At 41.5% G+C, this 25,547-nt stretch overlaps 1 protein-coding gene across 4 annotated transcripts; it reads right to left on the bottom strand.

The window, feature by feature from the left end:
• Window positions 1-1,768: 1,768 nt before the first annotated feature.
• On the bottom strand, window positions 1,769-11,292 carry hsd17b1 (hydroxysteroid (17-beta) dehydrogenase 1). 4 transcript variants are annotated; one of them, XM_069525238.1, is made up of 11 exons: window positions 11,118-11,292; window positions 9,593-9,907; window positions 9,372-9,460; window positions 5,861-5,916; window positions 5,671-5,761; window positions 4,327-4,487; window positions 3,414-3,575; window positions 3,157-3,336; window positions 2,904-2,997; window positions 2,603-2,786; window positions 1,769-2,220 (listed from the first exon to the last, which is right to left on the bottom strand). In XM_069525238.1, the coding sequence occupies exons 6-11, from the start codon at window positions 4,454-4,456 to the stop codon at window positions 2,065-2,067; spliced, it is 906 nt and encodes a 301-aa protein (XP_069381339.1). In that variant the 5' UTR covers window positions 4,457-4,487; window positions 5,671-5,761; window positions 5,861-5,916; window positions 9,372-9,460; window positions 9,593-9,907; window positions 11,118-11,292; the 3' UTR covers window positions 1,769-2,064. The 4 variants fall into 4 exon arrangements, with proteins under 4 accessions (XP_069381339.1, XP_019950004.1, XP_069381338.1 ...); XM_020094445.2 differs by lacking the exon at window positions 9,372-9,460; XM_069525237.1 differs by having other exon boundaries at window positions 4,327-5,916; window positions 9,339-9,460.
• Between the last annotated feature and the right edge of the window lie 14,255 nt (window positions 11,293-25,547).

The raw sequence follows: 25,547 nt of genomic DNA, 5'->3' as shown, positions 1-25,547 counted from the left end.
ATTAATTTGAATTGCGTGAAATAAACTCTACGAAATAAGAAAAGGAGGAAATACAGGTTTGTCTCCTCTTAGTCATCTGTGATTCAACCACTGAAAATGTTTGCCAGTGAACTCATCACAGGGTTAGGAGAGGTTTCTGTGAACAAGTCAAAGTGAATGTGTGCGAGCTAGTGAGCAGTGAGTCCAGTCAGCACATGCTGTCCACATGATAAACCTGGACTTTGGTCCTACACTGGAATAAAGGCCTTCTTTTTCATAATGCCAATTCAGAGCAATAATAAAATGATAAAAATAAAAAAATGAAAATGTTTACATGATGGTATGAAACACCATCATTTAAACATTTTACAACAGCCTTTACCTTACCCTTATTATACCGATCTACATAATACCACAGGCTCTAGGCCAGGGGTCACCAACACCCCGCAGGCCTGTTCTAAAAATAACACAACTCACCAGTGAGCTGCATCTAAAATTTGATATGCGTTTCTAATTCAATTTAATTATTTATTTTTTATACTGTCAAATTTTTATTCTCACATTGAAGTTGACTATTTGTTTTGATTTGTTAAAAGGGTTTGTCAGTGGCTAGTGAAAATGGGACATTTTTCGGATGAAATGTTGTACAAGTGATCATCTGAAACTTTCTAAACAATTGCTGAGATTAATAGAAATAAAGTGTTGAATATTGATATAATCTGTTTCCCACCTTGTCAAGTGATTGTTGATAATTATCGTGAGAAATCATTAACGTGATCAGTGTCCTCACATAGATGAGTATCATTTATCATTAATAATGATGTATAACTAAAGGCAAACTGAGCAAATTTGTTATTTCAGAAGAGTGTATCAAACTGGTAGCCCTTCGTATGACTCAGTACACATGAAGTAGCTCTCAGTTTCAAAAAGGTTGGTGACCCCTGCTCTAGGCTGACACCTGTAAGTGCTGCTGGATTACGTGGCAGAACTAGTGCTGGATCCATTTCAGGATTTTCCGACTGGAATTAGGGCTCTTGATCAGGGAGGTATTTTAGAACCTCTGTCAATCCTATCAAAGATTGGCCTTGGAAATGTGTCTCATCGACGCACAGACAAGACAGACTGTCTCAGGTTAGAAAGAGAAACCACTCAAGGGCTTAACAACCCCAGACAGAGCCAGAAGTTACACAGGAAACGATGCTGTTCCAGCTGGAGACGCCTGGCCTTCTTTTCCACCTTAAAACACTGAACGTAATACAGTTAAGTGATTCAAAATGGTTATTGTCCCCCTTACAACCTACTTTTAGCACTTCAGATAACCCCATAGATTTCATATGGCCTCTTTCCAATTTCTAACCAGTTTCACATTTTAACATTACTATGAATACTAAATATTCACTATTTCTTATTGATAGAGACAGAAGTTACAACAACATGAAGACCTGTGCAATGCAATCTGCAAGAGATTTAGTTATTTCAATATTTTTTTTCATTTGGAACAAATTGGTCAGCTGAAGGGCAACTGATATTTTTAGTGTCATTCATGACTGTGGAAAGTTTCCTGGAACCTTTTTATTATTTTATTATTTGGTGTCAGGAAGTTGTCTTTGTTTTCTCAGAATAGAAAACAAAAAAAATTACACTGCAGTCTTCTCTTTAACAATGTGTCCAGAAACTCCCCAGTGAAAATATGCTGTGTGTGTGTGTGTGTGTGTGTGTGTGTGTGAATAAGAACACCTCCTAATGTCTGGAGTGCTTTTGTATCATAACACAAAATCCTTATCAAGTATTTCTTCACCAACCACAGAAAACTGTTTATTTTTGTATTTTTTTGTGATAAGAAATGTGAATACGGGTAAGGGACATACAAATATAGAAGCATGGAGTCCATCCCTTGTGTGAACTCTTTCCACAAAATACTGAACTTACTGCCCTTTCCAGTTGAGCAACAAGAGTGAGTCAGAGAGCATCAACTTTATTCCAGGAAATGAAAATGAAAACAAAAAATGATCAACCTCTGTATCTAAAGTAAAGGGAGGCAAAGTCTGCATATGAAGCAGAGGCTTGCATGTGCTAGAGTGGAAGTTAGTTTTCCTCGGCTGAGAAAATGATTTTGCTCATAGCACGGATGCACCGTGAGCCGTCTGGTTCTGTGATCTTCATTTGGGTAAGAGGTGGAACGACACCACTGGTGAAGTATCTGAACGCAGGGCTGGGTGACTGGATGGCATCTAGAAATACCTTGGAGAGAAAAACAAACACATCACAACAGTTAGATGTGTGGCTGCACTCACAGCGACAAAGGCTATAAATACATTATATGAATTTTCTTATCTTCTCGGGCAAGTGGCAATACAATGCAAACTGCCTCTGTTAAAAAGTTTGTGAGCATTCACAGAGAGTATTTGCAGAAAAATGCAGCTTTTTATATAATATACATATATCATCTTATTAATTAGAAACATTTTAAAATGTATAAAATGGCATGAAAAAGAAATAAAGTATAATTACTGCCTGAAGAAAAATCTACTTTGTACCACAGCCCTGTGAAAAGAGTGTGTGCATGTGTGTGTGTGCATGTGTGTGTGTGTGTGTCATGATGTGCTCTGAAAATACACCACACCTTTACAATGTCCTCTGTGTCCTGTGCTGCGTTTCGGAAAACAGAGTCGCAGTGCTGCAGGTACTTTTCATACAGGCCGAGTGTGTGGGTATCGACCTGTTGAAGAGATGCATCCCCAAGCTCCGCCTTTTGCAGGTTGACCAGGAAATCAGTGTTGACTGGACCACACTCGATCAGACTCACGCTGCAGGACGAAGCATCGGGTCAATAGTTTCTCCTGATCAATTGTTTGCTACTAAACTTTGTACAGCAATAAGTCTCTAAACACAGGAAGCAAACGACAGCACAATTTAAAACTCACTGGATATTGAAGTGTTGCAGGAGAACAGCCAAACTCTCACATGCTCCCTCTATTGCAAATTTACTGGCGCAGTACAACTCATTAAAAGGGAGACCTGTGAGAGATGAGATGACAAGTGCCAAGACAGGTTATTTTGGCAATTTCATGCATGGCAGCAAGTCTTGACATGGTTTGCTAACATGACTCCCATTCAAATCATTACAGAAACTGCACATGTGCAACTTAGCTGACCAGCAGCGACTCCTTATCTCACCGTGAAGCCCTCCGGTGCTCCCTGTTACCAGAATGCGGCCCTGACCTTGAGCCTTCATCTCAGGTAGGAAGGCCTGGATGGTCTGGATGGTGCCCAAGAGGTTGACCTCAAGAATCTGCCTCATGGAGTCCAAGGACTGCAGCTCCAGAGGCCCCATCAGACCCACACCAGCATTACACACTGTAAGCAGTGAGGACAAGATTAATGACATGCTAAAATGTTAATCCTGATCAGAACACACGGTCATGAGGCCATACCCAGAATGTCCACCCGCTTCTCCACAACCCTGTCCCTCGCATCCAGAATGGACTGACGCTCCGTCACATCCATTTGGAGAATGTCCAGCGTGTCCTGGTGCAGGCCTTTCACGCTCTCTAATAGGCGCTCCTTCTTAGCCAGGTTCCTCATCGTGGCATAGACTAAACAGAAAGTAGCCCTCAGTGACACATTTTCATTTAAAGAAATGCACACATCTGACTAAATCACCCGTACAAATAAAGGGTTTACAAATAGAATAGTAAATTCACTGTATTTATATAGCAGTTTTCTAGTCTTATTGACCAGTCAAAGCACTTAACAATACAAATCACATTCCCACAGCACTTCCATACACAGTGTTTTCTTTTCTTAATCATGCATTGCTGGCACAGCTTTCAGAAGCTGTTTAAGACTCATTGTCTCGGCATACGGACTGGAGAAGCCGAGGATGGACCCACCGACCTTCTGGTAAGCAAACAACCAGCTTTACACAAGCTGTCAAGACGTTTATTCAGTCAAGTAGCACATAAACTTACTCAGCTATTCATGTGGTCATCCAAGAAGTCACTCATGTGGCTGAAGTGAATAAAATGAAGCAGATAGAAAACAAAAAACTTTCAGTTCACATCTAAGATCAGAGAGGTCACAGTGGGTTCCACTCTTGTCAGATGAGAACAGAAATCTCTCTGAATATCCATGAATCCATATGCCTTTTGTCAGCATGTCAAGGCTGTGGAGGCTGTGTTTTCTTTGCACACCATGGGCCCCTTTAATGCTAATCCCTCATTGTCTGAATGCCACCACCTGTATTACTATTGTTGCATCCGTCCATGGCCACACTCATCTTTTACTGGCTACTTCCAGATTTGTAATGCACCATGTCACAAAGCAAAAGTCTAACCCTGTTGTTACCTTTGAACTTTTTGTCGGGGTCAGAGGCCAGCCGAACTGCCAGGCTGAGACCGATCCCCGAGGAGCAGCCCGTGATCAGCACCACCCTCTTGTCCATGGAGCCCGGCTCACCAAAGTCCTCCTGCTCCATAGTGAGCGGCTGAGCAAAGTGAGGTTGACACCTTTGAGAGGAGTCAGTCAGCGGGATGGAGGCATGTGAAAACTCTGATTGCCAGTGTTGTCATGCCATCACAAGGCCAGTGTCTCCTAAACATCATTCTGTTATCAGCCACCTGCAGTCCTCCCGCTTTATCTCCTTGTTTATATAGTTTGACTTTTCTAGTGAGACGTGGGAAACATTCCTTTCTTTTGCTGTGACGGCTCTGAGATTTCTCCTCCTGAGAATGATGATAGCTGAGAAAACCAGGTAAATGATGTACTCTTTGTGCTTTGAATTGCAACACTGACTTGAGCAGCAGGTGGCAGCAAAATGCTGAAATAGCACTCCTGCACTATGTGTGTCATCAGAATGAGGCTGACAACAAAAGTTTGAATTCTGAAGGATCGATCACTGTGTTGCTCACAAAATATTTGGAAATCTTGCACCTTTTTCCCATTATTGTTCATTCAGCTGTGGTTGTTTTAAAAAGCAAATACAACAGTCAGTGGGTCATCCAGTCATGAATCTACCAATTCTTGGAATGTGTGAGCAAATAATGTTTCAGCTGCACTTCACAGTCTTTATCGACTGATGAAAGTATTGAAAAAGCTGAGAATAATTTCTCATGCATACTGTTCCTGAGGTCAAGAATGAGTTTCCGTGTTCAAGTCGAGGATGGTCTGGAAAGTCAATGGAGTCAAGATCACAAAGAGCTGAACTATGATATGTTTCAATGTCTAGATGATCATTTTGTCATTTGTGATCACATGGTTGTAGGATTTGGACATTTCAAAATGTAGTTAATGTGAACTAAGAGGAAACCGTGCTCAGTGAAAAAATATCTGGTGTTCAATTGTCTTTTACACAGTTCAAGTAATCCATCAGACATGTAACAATTATAGGGTACATCATGTGCATGTCAGTGAACTTTCACTAGGTGGCAACAAAACCTCAGGTACAGATTACTTTGCGCTTGCTCCTTGGTGCTTGCCTACATATGTGTCCTATTCAAAAGTGTGTAAAGTTGTAATTCTTCTTGGCTCCCAAGAAATATTTGACACTGTGCTGGGTTTGGATGAATTATTGCATCAAATATGTTATTCATCTCTAGGAATTCCCATGTAGAATGTATGTGTTCAGATACACCTTGCATGAAAGTTGTTTTGCAGTTTCAATTTGTCGTTGTAAACAAACCTTGCACCTACTTTGTGTCACGATCATTTGGGTCAGTTCTCACGTCTTTGTTTCTGCATGCTAACTGGTTTCCATCTCATGTGCATTACAGCCAAAAACAGACTGGTCAAAAAAGGATGGAAGAAAAACAAAACGTTATACAACATTTCAGCAGCATGATTTGAAAAAAGATTGGGAACAAACCAAGTCGGAATTTCCTGCCATTTTGTTGCATTCCTCCCCTTGAGATGGCATCAGCCTGGCTGTGGTCCCAGAGTCTGCGGGACAGATAGTACCAGGAATTGAACCTCTTTCAAATATCTACAGCCCTCGAGCATCATTAAAAAATCTTGAACTGCTTGACCTCAGACATATGGAATTTTAAGCACTTTACTGTATTCATCAGTGTGTTTATTTTCTTCTAATGTTATCTTGCTTGTGGTGGTGTGGCTTTAATACACTGTGCTTTACAGTATGCATACATGCATATTGTGTTGTTACTAGAAGAGTTGATGAGGCACAGCCAAGTGTCTGTTGCTACTGTATGTAAATTACTGTAACTTGAGTGAAAAAGCAGAAGCTTTCGACCTCCTTTCCTGTCTCTCTCTCTCAGGCATCAGTCAGAAGTGGGCTACACTACATATATCAATTTTCTCTGAGTCTGGCCTGGCAGCATGGTACTGTGGTCCAGTGTAGTGCACTCATGCTGTTTTCTTCTTCACGTGGCCTTGTAGCCTAGTAATTACCCAGAGGAAGTTGAGGGGAGGTACACAGTGGTCTGGAAAAGCCTTTAAAGCACCTCGTGGACAAGTTCGGCCCACAGTGCTGAGCGTAAAGAGACTTCTGAAGACCTTACAGTTGCTCTGGGAAAGAGCGAGGACGTCCTACGTGCACAGCTGTGTGTCTTGAAGCATTTGTTGGAGCCGGCGGAGGCAGCAGGCTGGCCTCGTGCTCATGGGTGATATGCATGAGTCGTAGCAGCATGAATTCTGCACTGTGACTGCAGTGAAGGACGTATCTGCTAATGCTGCAGGAGGAAAGAGCATAACAGCTCCTTGGTGTGAGTCCATTCATGTGCTCGCCCTGTGGACGACCACGCTGAGCGAGTCCCATTGTGCTATTCCAGGACAGACATGTAATATGGTCACGGTGTAGACACAGTATGAGGTTTGTGATGCAGAAGCAGATGTACACAACAGGATGTCCCATGTGAGACTGATGAGCAGAAGTGAAACACCTGAAACCAGTCATGGTGGATGCGGTGAAGCTTAAATGGCACGCCATACCTGGCAGCGGGACTGAACGCAGATACATTTCTCAGAAATGTTTGCCTGAACCTGTTTAAAAACCTTTTGAAGCTGATTAACACAAATTGTTGATCATCTTAACAATGATGCCAAGAGAATATGCGTTACAGATTCCTAGCCAGGGGTTACTTGAGGGATTTCTGCAGATACAAGAGTGTGATTGGATACCTGGTATTTATAAAAGCCTATATACTGAGTTTCAACTAAGAATACACGAGAAATAAATAGCAAGCGAGCTAAAAGTAATGGTTAAAATACAGTGGGTAGCTAAATGTATATCACAATTTGCTTGAGTAAAACTGAAGTAGCTTATCACAAGTGGTCACATGAAAACTTTAGCAACACAAACGTAAATATTGAAAGTTCAAATTTGCATTATTGTAACATCCTATAGCCGCTCTCATAACACTGATAGATACTGACCCCTTTTTAAACGAACACATGTGGGGCAGGTCATGTCGATGGGCTGTTACTTGATTGACAGGGCTGTGGGGATAAGTTTGGCAAATGTTTGTGAACCACCTGAGGTCTCAAATTATGAAATGAATTTTTTCACATATCTATTAGACTAGTAACCTCATTGTGACATCCTGAGATGCAGGTCATATTATCTTTCATTCTTCAGTTCAGTAAAATGACGAAACACGTTTAAGGTCGATAGAATTGCGGACAAATGTTTTGACCACAACAAGGCTTGTGACAGAGATGAGAATAAAATAGGAATGTCCCCTAATGGGTGTTTTTGTCTGGTGTTGTCACCATGCCAACCAGTTCATGTTACAGCAGAATTCCCATCTGATATCAATTTGATTGCTCCCCACCTGTCTGAGAGAGTTTTGTTTCATTTTATAAAACCACCGTTTGACTGCTGTGGTCTGGACTTGATGGATTTTATGATTAGAACTCTGCGTCTGCATGTGATTAGGTTGAGTTACAGTCTATGACCTTTTCCTGCCTCTCCTTTCAACACACAGCAGATACATTGAATCCATATCTTTTTCTTCCTTCCTGGCTCTGATAATTCATCAACGTCTGCAGCCTCTCAACTGTTTCAGTCACGACGTGTTTGACCCTGAACGCTAATATTTCTCATGTGCTTCCAGAGTTTCTTCACATACTTTCACACATATGCATATATTGCATGTAGCTCAGTGCTGAACAGGTTTCCAAGGTAAACTGCCAATGTTTGAGAGAGGTCTTGTGCTCTTGTGTATTACACTTGCAGGGATATGTGGTAAATAGAAAGTATCCTCTGTTCTGTGAAACCATTCCTGCACACAGGACAACTGACACTGGAGTGCGAGATGGAAAATAATTCCCTCCTCTGAGAATCTAATCCAGGATGATAAAATACCAAAACTAAAGGAGCTTTAAATCTTGATATTCCTGCTTATGAACCACAACCGATGAGAGATCTGGCCCCAACAAATCGCTCTGTTGTGACGACCACAGAGATTCAGCAGGTTTACTTCAATAAAGGGAGAAGAGAGAACCTGAGAAGCGCAGAGTGTGTTTTTCTCAAGGTAATATAGAGGCAGCAGGGTTCGCTCCTCTCTGCTAAAATCATCATGGTTGAAACGGGAGAAGACGTGTGGAAAGTATGAATGCTTCTGAACACCCATACTGTATACAGGGGCAGAGTCAGCACATTTTCAGTTTATGATGTACGAAGTAAAATTGCATTATGGCTGCAGGATTTATATCTACCTAATCGTTTTAGAATTGTATTTACATGCAAGTTGAGCCCTTTGTATGAAAGACCTGCAAGTCTATAATTCATTGTTCAGCAAAGCCATGACAGAGGGAAACAAATAAACAGCCATTAATATTTCATGCTCCGGGCACAAGGGAAGAGTCTCGCCATGCTTCCATTTGCAGAGGTCAAAGGTCAAGGGTACAAGGCTGTCATACGTGTATATTTTTCCCAGTTCCCAGAGTTTTTGATATACGGTGTGAGGTCAAGCAGGGTTTATGGCGATGTGCTGGACGTCAGCTGTAACCCTGAGGGCCGCTGCCTGAGGTTAGTGGCATTGGTCGTTCAGGCATTCCACAGGACCTGTTTGTACACAGAACTTCAACGCTCCAGGAAATGGTGGGGGATTGTGTCATGGGAAATGTCCCTTCTGTCTTGAATGGAATGCTCAAGGCATTCTTTCTCGTTGTTATATTGGGGACATCCTGTTCCTGCTCCTTTCTGGGCCTTCAGGCGCTCTGGTTAGCCATAGGACTAGACCTGACCTGTATTTTGCTCAGAGCACCAATAGCAGTTTCAATGTACGCATAGCTCAAGCAGCTGCACCATCATTTGGTTGTTTGTTAGCGAGGTACAAACGTATCTGAACTCTGTATCAGAGGTTGTTCTGTTGTGAGATCAAATTCATTAGATAACGTACAAGAGAGAATTCTGATGCATTTGCAGATCTCACCAGGAGAGGTTTGCTGGTATAGCTGGGAAAACACCGGTGGAGACAGCAGCGTCAAAACTTCAGGGGCTGAGTAAAATGCATTAACGCATCTGGAATAACAAAAGAAACCCTCAAATGTATTTATACTTCAGTGTTTTATCTTTTCTGACTTGGCTCTCTGTCTGTGAGCTCCAGGTGCAGCAGGCGGAGAATGCCAAGCACTCCATGCATCAGTACCTCACCTGTGATGTGGGGAAATCAAGTGATGGGTGGAGTGTCGGGACACAGCAAGTGACTCAGCCGTGCTGGTATGCTCCTAAAATCGTTGTCGGCGGGGAGTGCGGTTCTCACGCCAAATGACTTTGTTTTGCCCTCACAGCTGGCCCCTCCTCTTTCTTCTTCTTCTCCTCCAGTCAGTCGAACTCTCTTGTTGTCTGAATCACATCTGAATAACGCTGCCCCATGTGCATTCTTGCCTTCCCACAGACACTGATGGAATCAGTGGTGCACCCCACCCACCACCTGGTTACCTGGATACACTCTGTTTACAGCCGGGCCTGGAAACAATGAAATAAGTGTAGACATCAGGGGTGGAGGAAGTAACCAAACATTTATCTCAAGTTCAAATAAATGGACAAACATGTACTCAAATTAAAGTAAAAGTACCACTACTTGAGTAAAAATAAGTGAGTAGCTAAGTATTAAAAGTAAACGTACTTGCCAAGTATTTCCTATTCTGGTCTACTACATCTTAAACTGTATATTTTGTTTAATACAAGGATAACACCGACTCTATTAATAATAAAGAATAGTGCAGGTGATGCTACTGAAAACACCATGGATTCATTTTTGATGTTTCTTGCAGAAGGAGGCGGGGTCTAAGGTTACCTTTCCAATCTGATTGGATAAATGGACCAATTGCTAAAATAAAACTGTGTGGGCATGTATGCAATGCATTGTAGTTGAGTAGAAAGTCCAGATATGTGCTGATATATGTAGTGAAGAAAAAGCAACAGTACCTGAAAATAAAAGTGCAAATACATGGAAAGTAAATGTATTTCTTTACATCCCACCCCTGGTAGGCACAATGTGGTTGGCTGTATGAGCATAAATGACAGTAAGAGGGAAAACATGCTCACGCACATAACATCAGAAACTGCTACATTCTAACATGCATTTTATATTTTGCTCTGTCCTCATGTGCAGAAACTCAACAAACCCATCTCCCCTTGACTCTTGAATGCAACCAATTCACCTAAACTAAGATTTCCCTGCCACACACTTAACATATCCAGTCCTTACATGGCTGAACATATTTAACATATTTATTGTTTGTCTTGGAGACGGCTTTGTTGCTTTTTGATACCCCACCTATTTTTGCATAAGCTTGCTGTCAGAGAGAAGCTGCAGTGAAACCTTGGCAGACAGTCTATGACAATGACCCTAGAAGTGCCCTAGAAGTCTAATGGGAATGTATCCCCTGCCCACACCACAGTTACTGTATGTAACCTCGACTTGACAAGAACACAGTGACACTGAGTTCCACACCTGTGGCATGCAAACCTGCTAAATGCCAATCACCGCGAGCACATTTCCCTCCCCGCCCTCTAACTGACGCATTTTGATGGATCATATTTCCTTATCGCTCTTTGTCATCTGCACTATGCACAGGTCCAGTATGTTCCACAGAGAGAGCAATTCCTTGTTATTACCATACAAATACTTCTGAATAAAGAGAAATGTTGTTCGTCTTCATTTCTGACTTACCTGCGCAGGTTTTTTTTGACACTGTGGTGTTCTCATTGGTTGTCTCCTCACAGGTTTTGTCTGAGCTACACTTGAAAAGAAGCTGCAGAGCAACAAAGAGAGCGTCGACCTGCAGCGAAAGCCAACGTAGAGTTTCTGAGTAACTTGTTTGCTCTGATGGCTTTGTTTCCCCTCTGTTTCACTTCCTGCCAATTTCACTTTACAACAGGTGATGACAGTAAACTAATGTACAGGGCAAAGAGAAAGTGAGAAGTCATATTTGAGGTTGTTAAAGAACCCAGATATGTGTCTTCAATATTTCACGTGACCACATGATAAATTTGACAGTTTAATGATTAGGTTTGTAATGCATAAATACCCTGTCAGTATGATTAAAACAACAGTAAGGCTGTTAATTTCTAAACAGAAGAAATATCACATCCCAGGCAAAACTCTCATACCTCTGCCAAGGCCCCACAGTCCCCTTAAATTCACTCAAGCTGCACCAAATTGCTTACACTTATAGATCAGTCCCTTAAATATGCCAGCTGTTTTTTAAGATCCATAAATTATTCTCTTGGAAAACAATGAAAATGCTGGAACCTGCACCGAAGCCATCCCGCATCCTTCCACAAATTTTCATCAAAATCCTTCTCAATTTTTGCATCATCCTGCACACAACAAAACAAACAAACAGACAGTGGTAAGAAACATCTCTTCCTTGGTGGAGGTAATTATTGCCTCATGAGATCTCTTCTTTTTTCTCTTCTTGTTTAAAAGTACAGGAGCTGGAGGAGATTTAGCATCCTGCTCAAATCTCTGCTGTTGTGATTGTATCACCCTACATGCTGTGTCAAATAAGATTTATTTATGATAATGTCGTGCCACATGCAACAGCTTATATAAGCAAAGGTCAAATAGGATACTAGCCCATAAAAATAGCAATCAAGAGAAGAGTAGTATTCACTTTTTGGCCACCTTTGCACCAGAAAAGGTTATTTATTACAGTAGATCGGATAACTTTTTCTGCAGCCTTGTATATGCTTATAGGATGCATTTGAAGAAAGATTTGCAAAGACCATCTGGGTCTTATCTCGTCTTAACATAATTTCTTCACATTAAATGACCATGATCAGGAGCCAAGTCCCTCAAGTGTGGGAATGGATGGTAAATGTTGCCAATAAGCTACGTGCTTATCACACATCCCTCCATGTTCTGTAGCAGGAGCTACTCCTATCTTACTTTTCTTGTATTAACGCCCCTAATGCTGCTGTCTTTTAAAGTGATAAGAGGACGAGTTAGAGGCTAAGGTACAGTTGGGCAGCGATAGAGCGGGGTCACTGTGACATGCTGAAGAGTTTCTCAGACATCCCTCTGGTTGACAGCCTTTGAATCTGTCTTGCGGTTACGAGACGACAGCGCAAAGGTCAAAAGAAATCTCTGGGAAATGTGCTGCGTTGCACGATCCTCCGGGATCCACAGAGGTCCTCCAACATAAGCAGAGCATTCAGCCATATCTGGGGCAAACATTTCTGCTGACAGTTTATCATACTTGGCAATTATTACGTAAGAACCTTTTGGTCTATAATTTGGGTTTTAGAAAGAAGACTTCTTGTGGAGGCAGCAGATAAAGTAGTCAGGAGGAGGAGATGAGCCCAAACACATGATTATTAGCTGCTGGTTATATAAGACAGCTTTTCCGTGACTTGGCCAACCCAAGAAATTAAGTTGAATTCTGGGAGTGACAAGCATGGCACTCTTCAAGACGGGCATGTCGGGAATGCCATGGCACTAACAGCCTAATATGGGCATTAAACCAAGCTGATGGGCCAGTTTGACTCTCCCTTACATTCCAGCCACTCTCAGTTTCTGTCAATCGCGCTGCAGTGAACTCACCTTCACATTCCTTCCTTGTTTATGGCTCATTTGGAAGGTCACATGTTTGGGTGTTGCTCATTGCCCTTCACACCCTTATACTTACAGCTAGAATAGCACCCAATAGCTACAGTACATACCTCCGCTAAAGCAAAACAATCTGAAATATGTTCACATCTTGGGCCGTACATTATTTACTGAGAAATTGACAAAAATTACTCATAACATTTTTTAATTTCTTCTAACCATCAACATGCCTGGATTTACACTTAACTCTTCCCTGATTCATGCTCCATGCAAGTGTTTCAGAAGTTTTTCTGTAATTCTGCTGACAAACAAATGTATGATTTCCTTAACAGATGCAAGAAACGCAAACAGTTCTTCTTGATTCTGACCTACGAACTGTCCTAGGAATCAGAGGGTTCTTATTATTTTAAATAATGTATAATTTACAATATTTAAATTCTAACAAAGGGCTTTATGAATGCTTACATATCATTTTAATGCTTCATAGGGAAGTAATTAGACAAATAATTAGATGGAGTCCAACCCTTGCTTGATTTAAGGTTAAAAAGGGTCACAATAAACCTAAGAGGTCATGAGATAGTTAAAGGAAGGTGAAAAAGAAAGAAATGCACAAATTAGAAAAAAAAGCTTTGAAGCTTTTCACTAATCTTTGCTTTTTATTGTGACATATTGGTTGTTTTAAACCCTTGGAAATGATCTAAATGAAATCATGTGCAGTTTTGAGGTGAACTGATAACAAGTCAGACATCCAAAACCAAGAAATCTGACCCCAACCACAGGTCACGTGCCAAGAGGCTGGGAGGCACTGGTTTAATTTACAACAAATGTTTATTAAGACTATATTTGCTATGTAAAAAGTACCTAATAGATACATTTGTGTGAAATAATACAAATAGAGTGAAATATTTTTGGCTGAAAGGAATTGGGATGAAGTTGCCAAAACATCTTTAGTAAAGTGAAAAGGGTTTAATTCTTTATTAATTTTGTAACTAATTACATGATGTCTTTTTATCAGCTGAATAAACTGTTTCATTCTCAGTTATCAAGTCTGTCAGGCAAAGCAGGTTATGGTGGTGGCCTTAACATGTGTGCGCTTCATCTGATGACATCAGGACATGTTTCACTTCCACTTACAAACACTGGCTGTGCACTTCTGAGAAAAAGAGACAAACCTTTTCCTGGGAATTTAAGTGCATAAAAGCATTGAGGAAACGCTCCTCGGAGCCTGAGCCATGTGAGCTTTGACTTGGTTTAATTCATGACCGTCATGGCTGTCTGACTCTTTCAGTAAACTGGGCCGGATTGTACGACTCATCTGTCTCTGGGGTCTTTGATCAGTGCTTCACATCAAATACTGCAGTGGACATACGCTGCTCTCCTCATTAACATTACTGCCCAGACAAAAGTGAAGTTACATCAAAGGTGCTGGAAAAGTCTCAGAGGAGAGAGACGTCAGAGTAGATTAAGGGAAAGTCTGATTTTTCATGAAATGTTCGTCAAAAAATGTAATAATACTAATAACAAATAAGAATTACAATAAGTCTGTTGTTCTATTATAATTATTTCGTATTATTATTTATTTTAACTGATATATTTGACTTCTTTTGTATGAGCTGTTCACTTAACTTTTTTAATTTTATCTAGAATTGTCCTTTTTAATATGGCATGTTCAATTTTGACCATGGAAAGCACTTTGTACTTATTTGCTTGAAATGTTTATATTATTAATTTCATCTGCCAGGGAGGTTATGTTTTCAGCCCTGTTCATGTTTGTATATGTTTGTCAGCAGGATTACGCAAAAACATCTGAACACTTTTCCATGGCAGAAGAATGAGATACAGGCCCAGAAAGATCCCATTAAAGTTTGGCTATCTAGACAAAGGAGCAGATCTCTGGGTATTTTTTTAATACTACAAGATAGGGTGTGTTTTTTTCACCAGATCTGGTAGATTTAAATGTGGTTTCTGTTGTGCCTTGCATGACAGAAGTACACGCTATAGTATTTTTCATGAGATTTGTAATCTGAATTGTTGCTGGAAAAGTGTACATCTTAAAATTTTAACAATATATAAAATTGTTGAACTTTCCTATTTAAAGACTGTTTTTGTAAAGATACCTTGTAATGTAAATGAGGTCCTGAGGTTGTTTTTCACGAAACCAGTAATCAGAATCAACATTTCCAAATAATTCCAGTCCTGCCACTGGTTTAACACAGATGTGGCAGCAGATTCCATCCGCCTGGCCTTGCGTCAGCAGGGAGATTCCTTGAGATTCAGCATCTGGGTGCTGCATTCTTCCCGACCCAACGCATAACCATCGCAACGACGCAGACGGACATAAACGTTTCCTGTCCCCCCTGGCGAGATTGAGGGGTGTGAGAAACATGTTCAGTGAGCTCAGAGTTATGTCCAGGGAGGCGAATGGTGGCACAGAATACCAAATAACATCCATCCCATGGTGACGATGGTCCCCTCTCCAGCACACACTTCACTCAATAGGGATGGAAGAGACAAAGGAGCAATTCAGTGTCTGTTAACACAAGAGGCCCTGTCTATGATAAATGCAAAGCTATGAATGAAGATGAAGATGTGTAAGATTTGTGACCATGCACGAAAATCCAACTCTGCTTTCAACTTCGGAAAAAGTCACATAATTTGGATATAAATGTGGATGTATCATCAACCCAACACACCACCCACACAAATACATGTGACATCCAGATTCCCAGACAAATCACTTGAATTAACAGGGAAGATTATGTTACCAACAGATGGCTCTAACCAGTGCCTTTATTTGTGGGGTCTCAGGGTTTGGATTTAGAGGAGGGTGAGTCAGGGGCGGTTGTCTCCTCAAAGCGGGGACACGCCCTCAGCGAGGCCACAGACATCGGCCTGGAGGGCGTTTAACTCTGAGTCTGAATCCCTGCCAGAGTGTTTTATGTTCCCATTCAGCGTGAGGAAGGAGCTGCAGATCACCGAAAGCTGGACACTCTCCAACCCTTTAAATATTGTTTAATGGGCAATTTATCTTACATTTACAATATTCTGTGACCGGTTATATTGCACACCTAAAATCCTTCACCAGATTATAAAACAGAACAGAGGGTAACTTCTGTTAAAAAAAAGCCTGAATAAATTCCTTCCTGGGGAAAATGAGCATGTTTAGAAAAGTTTGATTGATTGGTGCATGGATTTTGGTCACTTGTCTGATTTGTGATGCAATCAGCTGAAAAGATGAGGGGGGGTAGTAAAGAAAACAGTTTTACCATAGAGGCCTGGAGGGAAGCATGAATAACTGGCTGTCAGCAAGAGCTATAAGTCATAGCTGGGATTGCTAAGTTGGTGGAAACACACACACAAGTATGGGCAGTCGCTCTTAAGTTTAGGTGTCTCTCTGGGAGGTCCTGTAGAGGGCAAAGAACGTGAGGAAGTGGGAACAGAATACAAAATTATGAGAGTGAAGGAGACGCCAGACTCAAGTTCATGGGGGATTCAAGCTGCCAAGGCTGGAGAAGTATTTGTTTGTATGAGTGAGACGCAAAACAGTGGCAGCTCACTTGGGCACAGCCAGTACAACAGAATGAGATGAATGATATCTGTGGAGAAGAAGAAATATAAAAATAGGTTTATGAGCTTTGCAAACATATTTAGGTAATTGTGTTATGTATAAGTCAGATTTTAGTGTCTGCGAATTTGTACAGATTTTTTTTCTCCTTCATTGAAGTTGGTTGGGGATCCCAGTCCCAAGGGGATGATCCCTACATATTTTAGACCCCATAACCCTCCCCCACCACTGCCACAGTTTGGCTCTGACCAACACTTTGGTCCATGTCAACATGTATCAAAACGTTTTGGTTGGTTTTCCATCACTTTTGCTGGGGATGTATTTGATTCCCAATTAGTCCAGTGACCCCTGTTGCTACCACGAGGCTGAAATTCTCCACATATACACAATACATTAAATAATTTATGAGCTGAGAGCAACAAATAAAATTCTGTTTAATCATTTGCATTGAGGCATTTGACCTAAATGTCCTTCTTCTCATAAATCATTTTGCCCTCTATAACCTCCCATAGGCCAATAAATGTTATAACCTTCACCCAGACTTTTTAAGCCCAACTTTTTTATAATGTGGAATGTGACTTTGAAAAAAGTTAACTTCTTAACAGATCGGTGTCAGCTACAGAAAATAGAAATGACCAAACTGATCTCAAAAATGCAAATAACAGCGACATACCATCAGGACTGGAAAAAGGTTTGACATCTTATGTTACTGTTCTTTTTTGTGAGTTATACAGTCTATGGTTACAGTTCAGTGTTGATGCTAAACTAAGTTAACTCACTACTATTCCTGTAAGCACATGACAAATAATGGCTTGGGGGGGTTTTCTTGCATTACACAGTGCAACTGTTCACAATATGAATAAAGGAGGTGTGACATTTGCAGCAAAGAAGGAACTGATCGATTTTGTTTGACCTTTGACCCTCACCTCCCTCCTCGTGCAAGTCACAAAAGGCAACCGAGCAAGCTGCCCGCTGATTACACAAAGACAAACACAAACACGGGGGCAGGCAAACACACACCATGCATATGTATAGACACACACACACAACTGGCCGAATGAACATTTCGACTTAATTCACACTGGCCGCTCGCCTATCACGTTCAAAGCTGTGGCCCTTGAGCTCATGAAACCTACCTATGTGCTGTTTTCACCTCGCAAAATCATGACTGTCGTGTCTCTTATGAGGTGGCTTGTGATTTTTCTGTCCTTCACCTCATTTGAAGTCGAGACCTGCCCATAAACCAAAAACCACAGAGCTTTCACTAATGGCCTTGTGGTGGGATGGAAACAAGGACGAGGCTGAACTCCTTTAAAAAATCTGCTATGCCGGCTTTAAAGCAAACTCTGCCTACACACAGAGAGAAAAAAATCTAAAGCTCTTTAGATTTTGACGTCACAACGCTTTCAAGTTGGCTGTGCATTTTATTTGATTCTAACTTTATATTGATTTGCAATTATTATGTTTTCCTTATTTCTGGACTCATTGTCAAGAGGATGGTAGAAGTTGGCATGGTGATGAAGGGGAGTGGGCATGTATCCTTAATGCAGCAGCTTGTTGCACCGTAACCACAGCTACGCAAACAAACAAGGATAACCGAAGCGGCGTGGTTCAGCAGGTAATCATTAGCAGCGAGCCGACCTTTGACCCCTGCCATTCCTCAGATGACATATGGTCGCGTCTACCTGCTGTTGCTGGAGTCACTGGGCTGTGACTGTGTGTGGTGACCAGGAAGATTTGTTTTATTCAGTGGAGACTCAGTGGAGATGCTGGAGACTCAGACGGAGGGTGTGAGTTGGTTTTAGGCAGAAGAAGCTCATGGTTTTTATTTGTCAATATTTTTCCAAAAGTATCACGTGTGTTCTGTCATGTCCAATAACTTTGTGGGTGAAATATTTCCTCTTGGACAAAGCCAATGTTTAAAAAATAATCTGGAAATTCCCTTGGCTATGAAAAATATATGAAATGTTAGAAAATGACTGTTGCAGATTTTCCTCACAGACGTTCATCATGATTCAAATTCTTGTTTACCATTCTTACTTTCAAGGTGTTGGCTTTACTAAGAGATTTTCTGCAAAGCACCACAAGTTACTTCATTGTCTTCAAGCTCCTTTTCAATTAGTCTTTGTTTCTCGACATATTTTTTAATCTCACTGGCATTTCTGCACGATTAACACCACCCTATTTCTTAATACTCACCACCCCACCTCTCCCCGCTTCCCATGTTCGCTCGCCAATCAAAATAAATTGTTTCCATTTCTTTCCTGAGTCAGACATTCCAAACGGATTTGTCCGCTTCCCCATTTCCTCTGTTTCCTTCTCTCGTCTTTCTTCTCCAGCCGCTGGCACGTCTTCTTTCGCTCTCTCTTCACATTCGAGCGATTCATATTCTTCCAAGCCTCGCTGACTGGTTTTAGGTTTATCTGAGCATCTCAGAAAAGGGTGAAAAGCCAAATTCACTCCTCCATTTTCTTTATCTTGAGTTGCTGGGAAATTCGATTCATTATGGCCAGACTGCAGTTGCTATTTCTTTTTTTACAACTTTACTTTACTGTGTCATCAAGCCCCAACTGACACAACAGTAGTTTGTTTTGGCAACCAACCCACACAGATAACGGTTTGATGGATGGCGACTGGTGTTAGGCAGAATTTCTCATCTGGTCCAAGAAGGTGTCTGGTATTCAAATTTTTCTCAAGTTGTGTTTAATCCACTTTGATATTATCTGAGTAATGCAAGTGCTGTTCAGCACAAAGCGTGTACAGTGATTGAGCTGTGAAAGGGTTTATGTGTCTATTGTTGGATTAATGAGACAATGATGAGGCTGTGAGGGAGGATGGAGACCCGAGACAGAAGCAACAGCTGAGAAAACCCTTTCGGTTTCTAAGTTGGTCTGTCTGTGCTGCGTGTCTGTGGTTAAGCCTGGCTGCATCTGTTAATGCCAACACCCCAATGGCCTTTAGTGCGGGGTAATACTTAAGTATGCATGGAGCTATTTTGGCCAATCTAGAGTTCTTGCATGTGACTAATGCCTTTTTATTTTTATGTGAATGCAGCTGCTGTATTTTGTTTTTGTCTCACACTAGGCTTGTCTATGTGTGTCTTGTCTTGTTTATACAGTTTTTTGTTTCTGCTGCCTGAAGGAAATAATCACTTTACCGCAATTACTGCCTTCACTTGCAGAGAGCGTCTCGCAGACGTGTGCAGAGCTGTAGTTATGACTTCCTCCGTGCTGGGAGGTCACATTGCCAGAAAGTGAGGCAGGATGAGGCAGAACATACTGCTCGGTTGCCTCTACCTGCAGTTCAGCTTTCATCTACTCTCTGTCTCAGCCTTCTCTTCCTGTGCTGCTGTTCTGCACCAGCCCACACAGTGCAGCCTGACAGATGACAAATCAGCCGCTGCAACCTAGAGGGAAAAAAAGTCTGCAAAAGCCAAATTCATATTTGCGGCCAAACAAAAAAAGAGACGTATAGTTCACACTCAAGCTTTCCACTGCAATCAGTGGGTCTGCAATTTAAACACAAGCATTCCCAGTGCCCTACTTTGTCTGTCCTCAGGGTTTCTCATCTGGTGCATTCATCCTGAGCATCATGTCAGCTTTTCCCATCGGTTTTCTGGTCAGGAAAGACGAACCAAAACCAGCTGTTTGAATGTAATTAACATCCATAAGTGTCACCCCATTTTCAAAATATTAGGCCACCAAAAAGGGGGGCTGACGTTGCTCCTGCTGCTGACTGTAGCAACAGGGCTGTCAAAGAGGGGCTGTTGTTTTGGGATGATTTGTGACAGAGATGCAAACAGAGAGGTACGTGTGTGTGTGTGAGAGCCTGGAGGGACGCATTTGACAAATGAAGCTCCACCGGGACTGTGAGGAGTTGAAAAACATGTTCTCTCGTTCACCTGAGACGTCCTCGTGGAAAATAAGTTTACAGCAACAACAGTGTCCTGCTAGTTTTGAGAAAAGTAATTATTAGTAAGACTTGTATGAGTTGCAAATGTCCTACTTAGTTGCAGATGCTAAGAGAAAGTCATACTATAGGATGCCTGTTCTAGACAGTCCAATTAGGGTTAGATTATTTACTTAAATGGATAATATTGATAAAAGATATTTGAGAAAGACTCATCTTTATTTTGTTTTTAACAAACGCATAAAGAAATACAAGTATGCTCATAATGTCAATCATTTTACAAGCAGCTTATTTGAATAAACTGAAATTCCAGAATTGTCCAATAAACAAATTAACAAGAAACTGGAGTGCATACCTTTACAATGCCCCTTATGAGACCACATTTAAAATCACTAGATCCATATTTTTATTTGGATCTGCACCCCCCTTCACACACTCATAGATTTTTATCATCAAGACACATGAATTATTCTCTGAGAAATCAAGTTAAATGTGAAAAAAACATTCCTCGATCCGTCCCCTAATCTGGATCCAGACCAAAGTTTTATAGGTTCACTCCTGACCCATACTGCATCCTGCCACCAAGTTTTGTCGTAATCCGTTCAGAAGTGCTCTTGTATACAAACAACCAACCAGTGAATAAATGGACAGAGGCGAAAACATACCGTCCTTGGTGGAGATAAATCACAGAGGACCTCTGAAAAGCTCTGACTCATTGATGATGTCGCCTTGAAGAATAGTATGATAAATCAGCGAGGCCACACACCACTTCCCCTGCAGGCCTGTTTACCATGCGTCGCTTTTAGATCACAATCACGGCAATTACATCTTGAGCCCATTCTGATGTCTTATTTTTATCCCTCCTCCGCTGTTTTTCTCAGTTGCCAAAAGGATTAGGAACTTATCTTTTAATACCGTTCCAACGTCAGCTCTGCACGACTCGAGGTGGTACGACTTCCAGCGCCAGTGTTTGGGAACTCTTTCAGGTCACAGAGGAAGACATTTGTCCTTTTTCACCGCTGTTGTTGATGTGGCAGAAATACCAGCAGTAGTTTGCGGGTGGTGGGGGGGGAGGCTTTGATACGTGGGTGGTGAGTTGAGCATCTAAATCAACCAGAGCCATTGGGCTGTTTGGTTTTATGAGTTGCGAGACCTTTGCCGCTGCATTCAGACACTTTACTCTGAGGTCACCGAAAACAGATTAGAGATCACACCAGTGTGTGACCTGGGCTCGCCACTGTTACGCCAGCGCACCGGTGATTTATAGAGTTAATGAAAGCATGACATCATGCATTAAATTAGCCTGCTGTTAGCCTCCCCTAACCCTGTAAGTGGTAACATGCACGCTATCTACCTAAGCAAATTAGCGTTTGCCCGTGATGCAGAAACATAGAGCAGAGCTTTTTCGCCAGAACATCAGTCGATTGTTAATTACAAATTGCACAACATGTGACACATGTGTTTTGTACTGAAGCCCTGTTTAAGCAACCAAAGAAGACAGGGAACACTTATCGACTAAGGTGAGATTACCGAGTAGCCCTCCTGGGCCTGAACCTATTCATTAGACTGAATCTTCTCACTGCGTAAACAATGGTTTATGACTGAGAAGCATAAACAGAGACTTTAGACAGCCAGCAATCACGCTCTGTAAGGATTCAGCATTTTGAAATTTTGCAGATGTAGTCTTTAAGGCCTTGTTAACAAGACACATTTCCTAAGAAAGATTGTTGGCCTTTTTGTTCTCACGAAATTATTGCTTGCACGAAGGTGGCTGTCATGGTGTCCTTGCTCAGAGATGGAGCAAAACAAGAAATACGAGAAAAATGAGGCAATGAAAGAGACTCGAACCTTTACTAAAAACTAAAAAAGGACACCTCATCATTCATACCTCTGTGTTATAAGCAGCGGGTGGAAACAGGTCATTGTGGTCAGTCAAGCAGAAAGGAAAAGTCTGGGATGTTATCAAAGTCATAGATCTTAACATAACGGCCCAGGCCTTAGCAGCCTCATATATGCACGGCAGCAAACATTTAGCAGCACAGTGTCACATAGTCAAAGAAGAAAAACACTTACATAATGAGAGCCCACCACTCCTCCCTTTCTTTAACACTCCCCTGGGCAACATAAAGGAGAGAAAGGACATCTTTGAAACAGTGGACAAGAGACTGTCTGTCTCTCTAACACATTTACCTAAGGGAGTCATACAAGAGCTTAACAGTGCACTTTAACTCAGATCCTGCAGTGGTCGATTCTTTAACGCCGGATTGCTTCTGCCCGGCTGCTCGTAAAAAACCTTTTGACCTTCTCTTGCCTTCTTCAACAACTCCTCTGATTATCCGACCTGCGTGTGGACGAGATGAAGGGTTCACTGGAACGGAACCATCGTCTTCTAATTCCATTACTGGAGAACAAAGGCACTCTGTGTTACGGTCATATCATAAATACAAACTCAGGCATAAGTTGAAACAACGTCAAATACACTTCCACCCTATAAAAATCTCTTAAACAAGACCCTGAGCGCCTGTTAAAACATAGAGCCATGTTTTCTGACCCAGTCATGACTAGGCCTATTTGTTCCAGTGGCTCAGAAAGCGTTCGCGCTCCCCCAGGTCATGGCCAAACTTCTCATATTTATGTTAGCTAAACTGTAGGCTGGCAGGCTAATTCACCGGTATGTGTTTTCATTAAGTCTCTGGGGGCCCGGGTAGCGCTCCCTCACTAACGCAGCTCCACTGAACTCCGACCCCGGCTTTAATGGGAGGGCTGGCAGAGAAAGAGGGTCAAGTCTTCAGAGTGGGCTCACTTAGACTTAAGGTAACAATTTGAGGAGGCAAAACAGGTTATGTAACCTTGTTGCTGGACACTAATGACTCGGCAGTGCCTGAGGAATGTCCACTCTCAATAGGTCCCTTTTACATTGGTTGCTGTTTGTGGCAACAAAATTGGCTTTGGTATGGTAAGACTGGACCAATCCTGCTCTATGTGATACATAAGGACTATTTGGGGCATATGACCAACCACTGGCACTGTGCTCAGCTATGGGACATAAAGCCAACTCAGAGGAACGTGTCATTGTGTCATCTTTCTTCACGCCTTCCCTTCCCTTTCCTTCCATCACATCAGCAAAAATACTCATCTGTTCATTTAAGGAAAATGCAGTTGAGAGGCTGGTATGAGTCTCTCCCTTCTTTAGGGAAAGTATGTGCCTGTAATGATGATACCAAGTGTGCCCAACAGAATGAGTCATTAACCCACAGATATTTGTCAATCATTTATTACCTCCGCCAGGGAGATCATGTTTTCACGCATGTCTGTTTGTTTATTGGTTGATTTTTTTGTTCGTTATCAGGAATATGCAAAAACAACTGAATAGATCACCATAAATAATTTTGTGGAGGGGAGGGACTTGACCCAAGAAAGAGTCGATTAAATTTTGGTGCAGATCTGGGACTGTTGGGCCTTGTCGTAGGGATGCGCTCTACTCAGTGTCATTCTTGTTTGTTTGTCTTTAAAAAGAATTACACAAAAATTAAAGGACAGATTACAACAAAATTTGGTAAAAGGGTGCAATGTAGGTCAGGAATTTTTGGATTATGGTGCAGATCCAGATCAGATGGTGGATCTGGGAGTTTTTTAATCACTTGCTTTAACATTGCGAGATAGGACATTGTTTCTTTGACATTTTCATTGTTGTCCCTGCAGGGAAAAATTATTGGACCCTGATGAAAAAAACAAAATAGTTATTTGATGTAGCCCTCAATGGCAATGACTCCCTGCATGGGTCTTGGTTTTATTTGCCCGTTGCTACACGTTACGACAATGTTTTTGAGGAAGGCAAACATCTCACATGGTCTCATATGTTCTCCTCTGTACACGAGGCGTAAACTGAGGCCAAACCACAGCCTCCACCACCAGTTCCTTTATTGTCTGGGAATGACTCTCAGCTGTGTGTGTGTGTGTGTGGTGTGTGTGGTGGTGGTGGTGGTAGTGGGGGGGTTCTGTTTAGTTAAGGTCAGCGCAGGCCCTGGTCTTCTAACAGCTTCACAGTTTTAGCTTCAACAAGCCCTTGGAGCTTAGGTGACACATTTCCCATGGCATCCAGGCCTTTCTTCCCCACACTGGTCCCCTCTGCAGGCTGTAAATACCAACACTAATGTCTCCTTACTGGTCTGGTCTTTGATTTTAACTATCCACAATACAGGCTAACTAGTGGTAACATGTTTTCTATTTCTAATTTACAGTTAATATTTTATGGAGAGAAACTGAAGCACTTGTGCATCAACATCTCTGTGTTGAGTGATGAATGGTGTGATGGGATGCTTTGAATTCTTCTTTAATGGCACGCAGGTAGACAAACAACTCTCCCACACATTATGAAATAAGAAAACATGTGCAGAATGCTCTCATAGCCCAAGGGCAGATACAAATTAATGGCTGAGCATTGTGTGGGAAAAAAACAAATCAAGTCTCACCTGCAGCAAATCCAAGTCCAAGAAGGAGCAGGAAAAACCCCACCAAAGGTCCCACATCAGAGATGTTCAAAATGTTGGATGGATTGGTTAACATAAGTAGCTTAATAATTTGCATTCAAAACACATTTGAACTCTTCTTTATTAAATCAAAGTTTATTTGTACAGTAAACATGCCAAATGCCAAAATCTAAACTGATAAAGATTAGTTTTATTGGTAATTAATAAGTATTTACAGAATCATTATAATAATAAGATAGATAGATAAAAACATGTAAATAGAAAGACAGACGGATAAAAACCTGTAGATAGATAGATAGATAGATAGATAGATAGATAGATAGATAGATAGATAGATAGATAACAACATGTAAATACATAGATAAAAACTTATAGATAGATAGATAGGAGGGATGCTCATGTTTAATCATCTACTGAGTTTTGATTATTTCATCACATAAGTCATACTAATAACTCTCATACTGAAACTTATGATAACATATAAATGTTTGTTTATATTAGTGTACCTGCCCTAGTATGTGCCCTGAACGCATCACTCGCCAGCTGGCTCCGTCCTCCTCTGCAGATCCATTGGTCCTCCGCAGC

Source organism: Paralichthys olivaceus, chromosome 5 (genome assembly GCF_024713975.1).
Source record: "Paralichthys olivaceus isolate ysfri-2021 chromosome 5, ASM2471397v2, whole genome shotgun sequence".
NCBI lineage: Eukaryota > Metazoa > Chordata > Actinopteri > Pleuronectiformes > Paralichthyidae > Paralichthys > Paralichthys olivaceus.
Note: the sequence above shows the minus strand (reverse complement) of the source record. Positions and strands in the feature narration are given on the sequence as shown.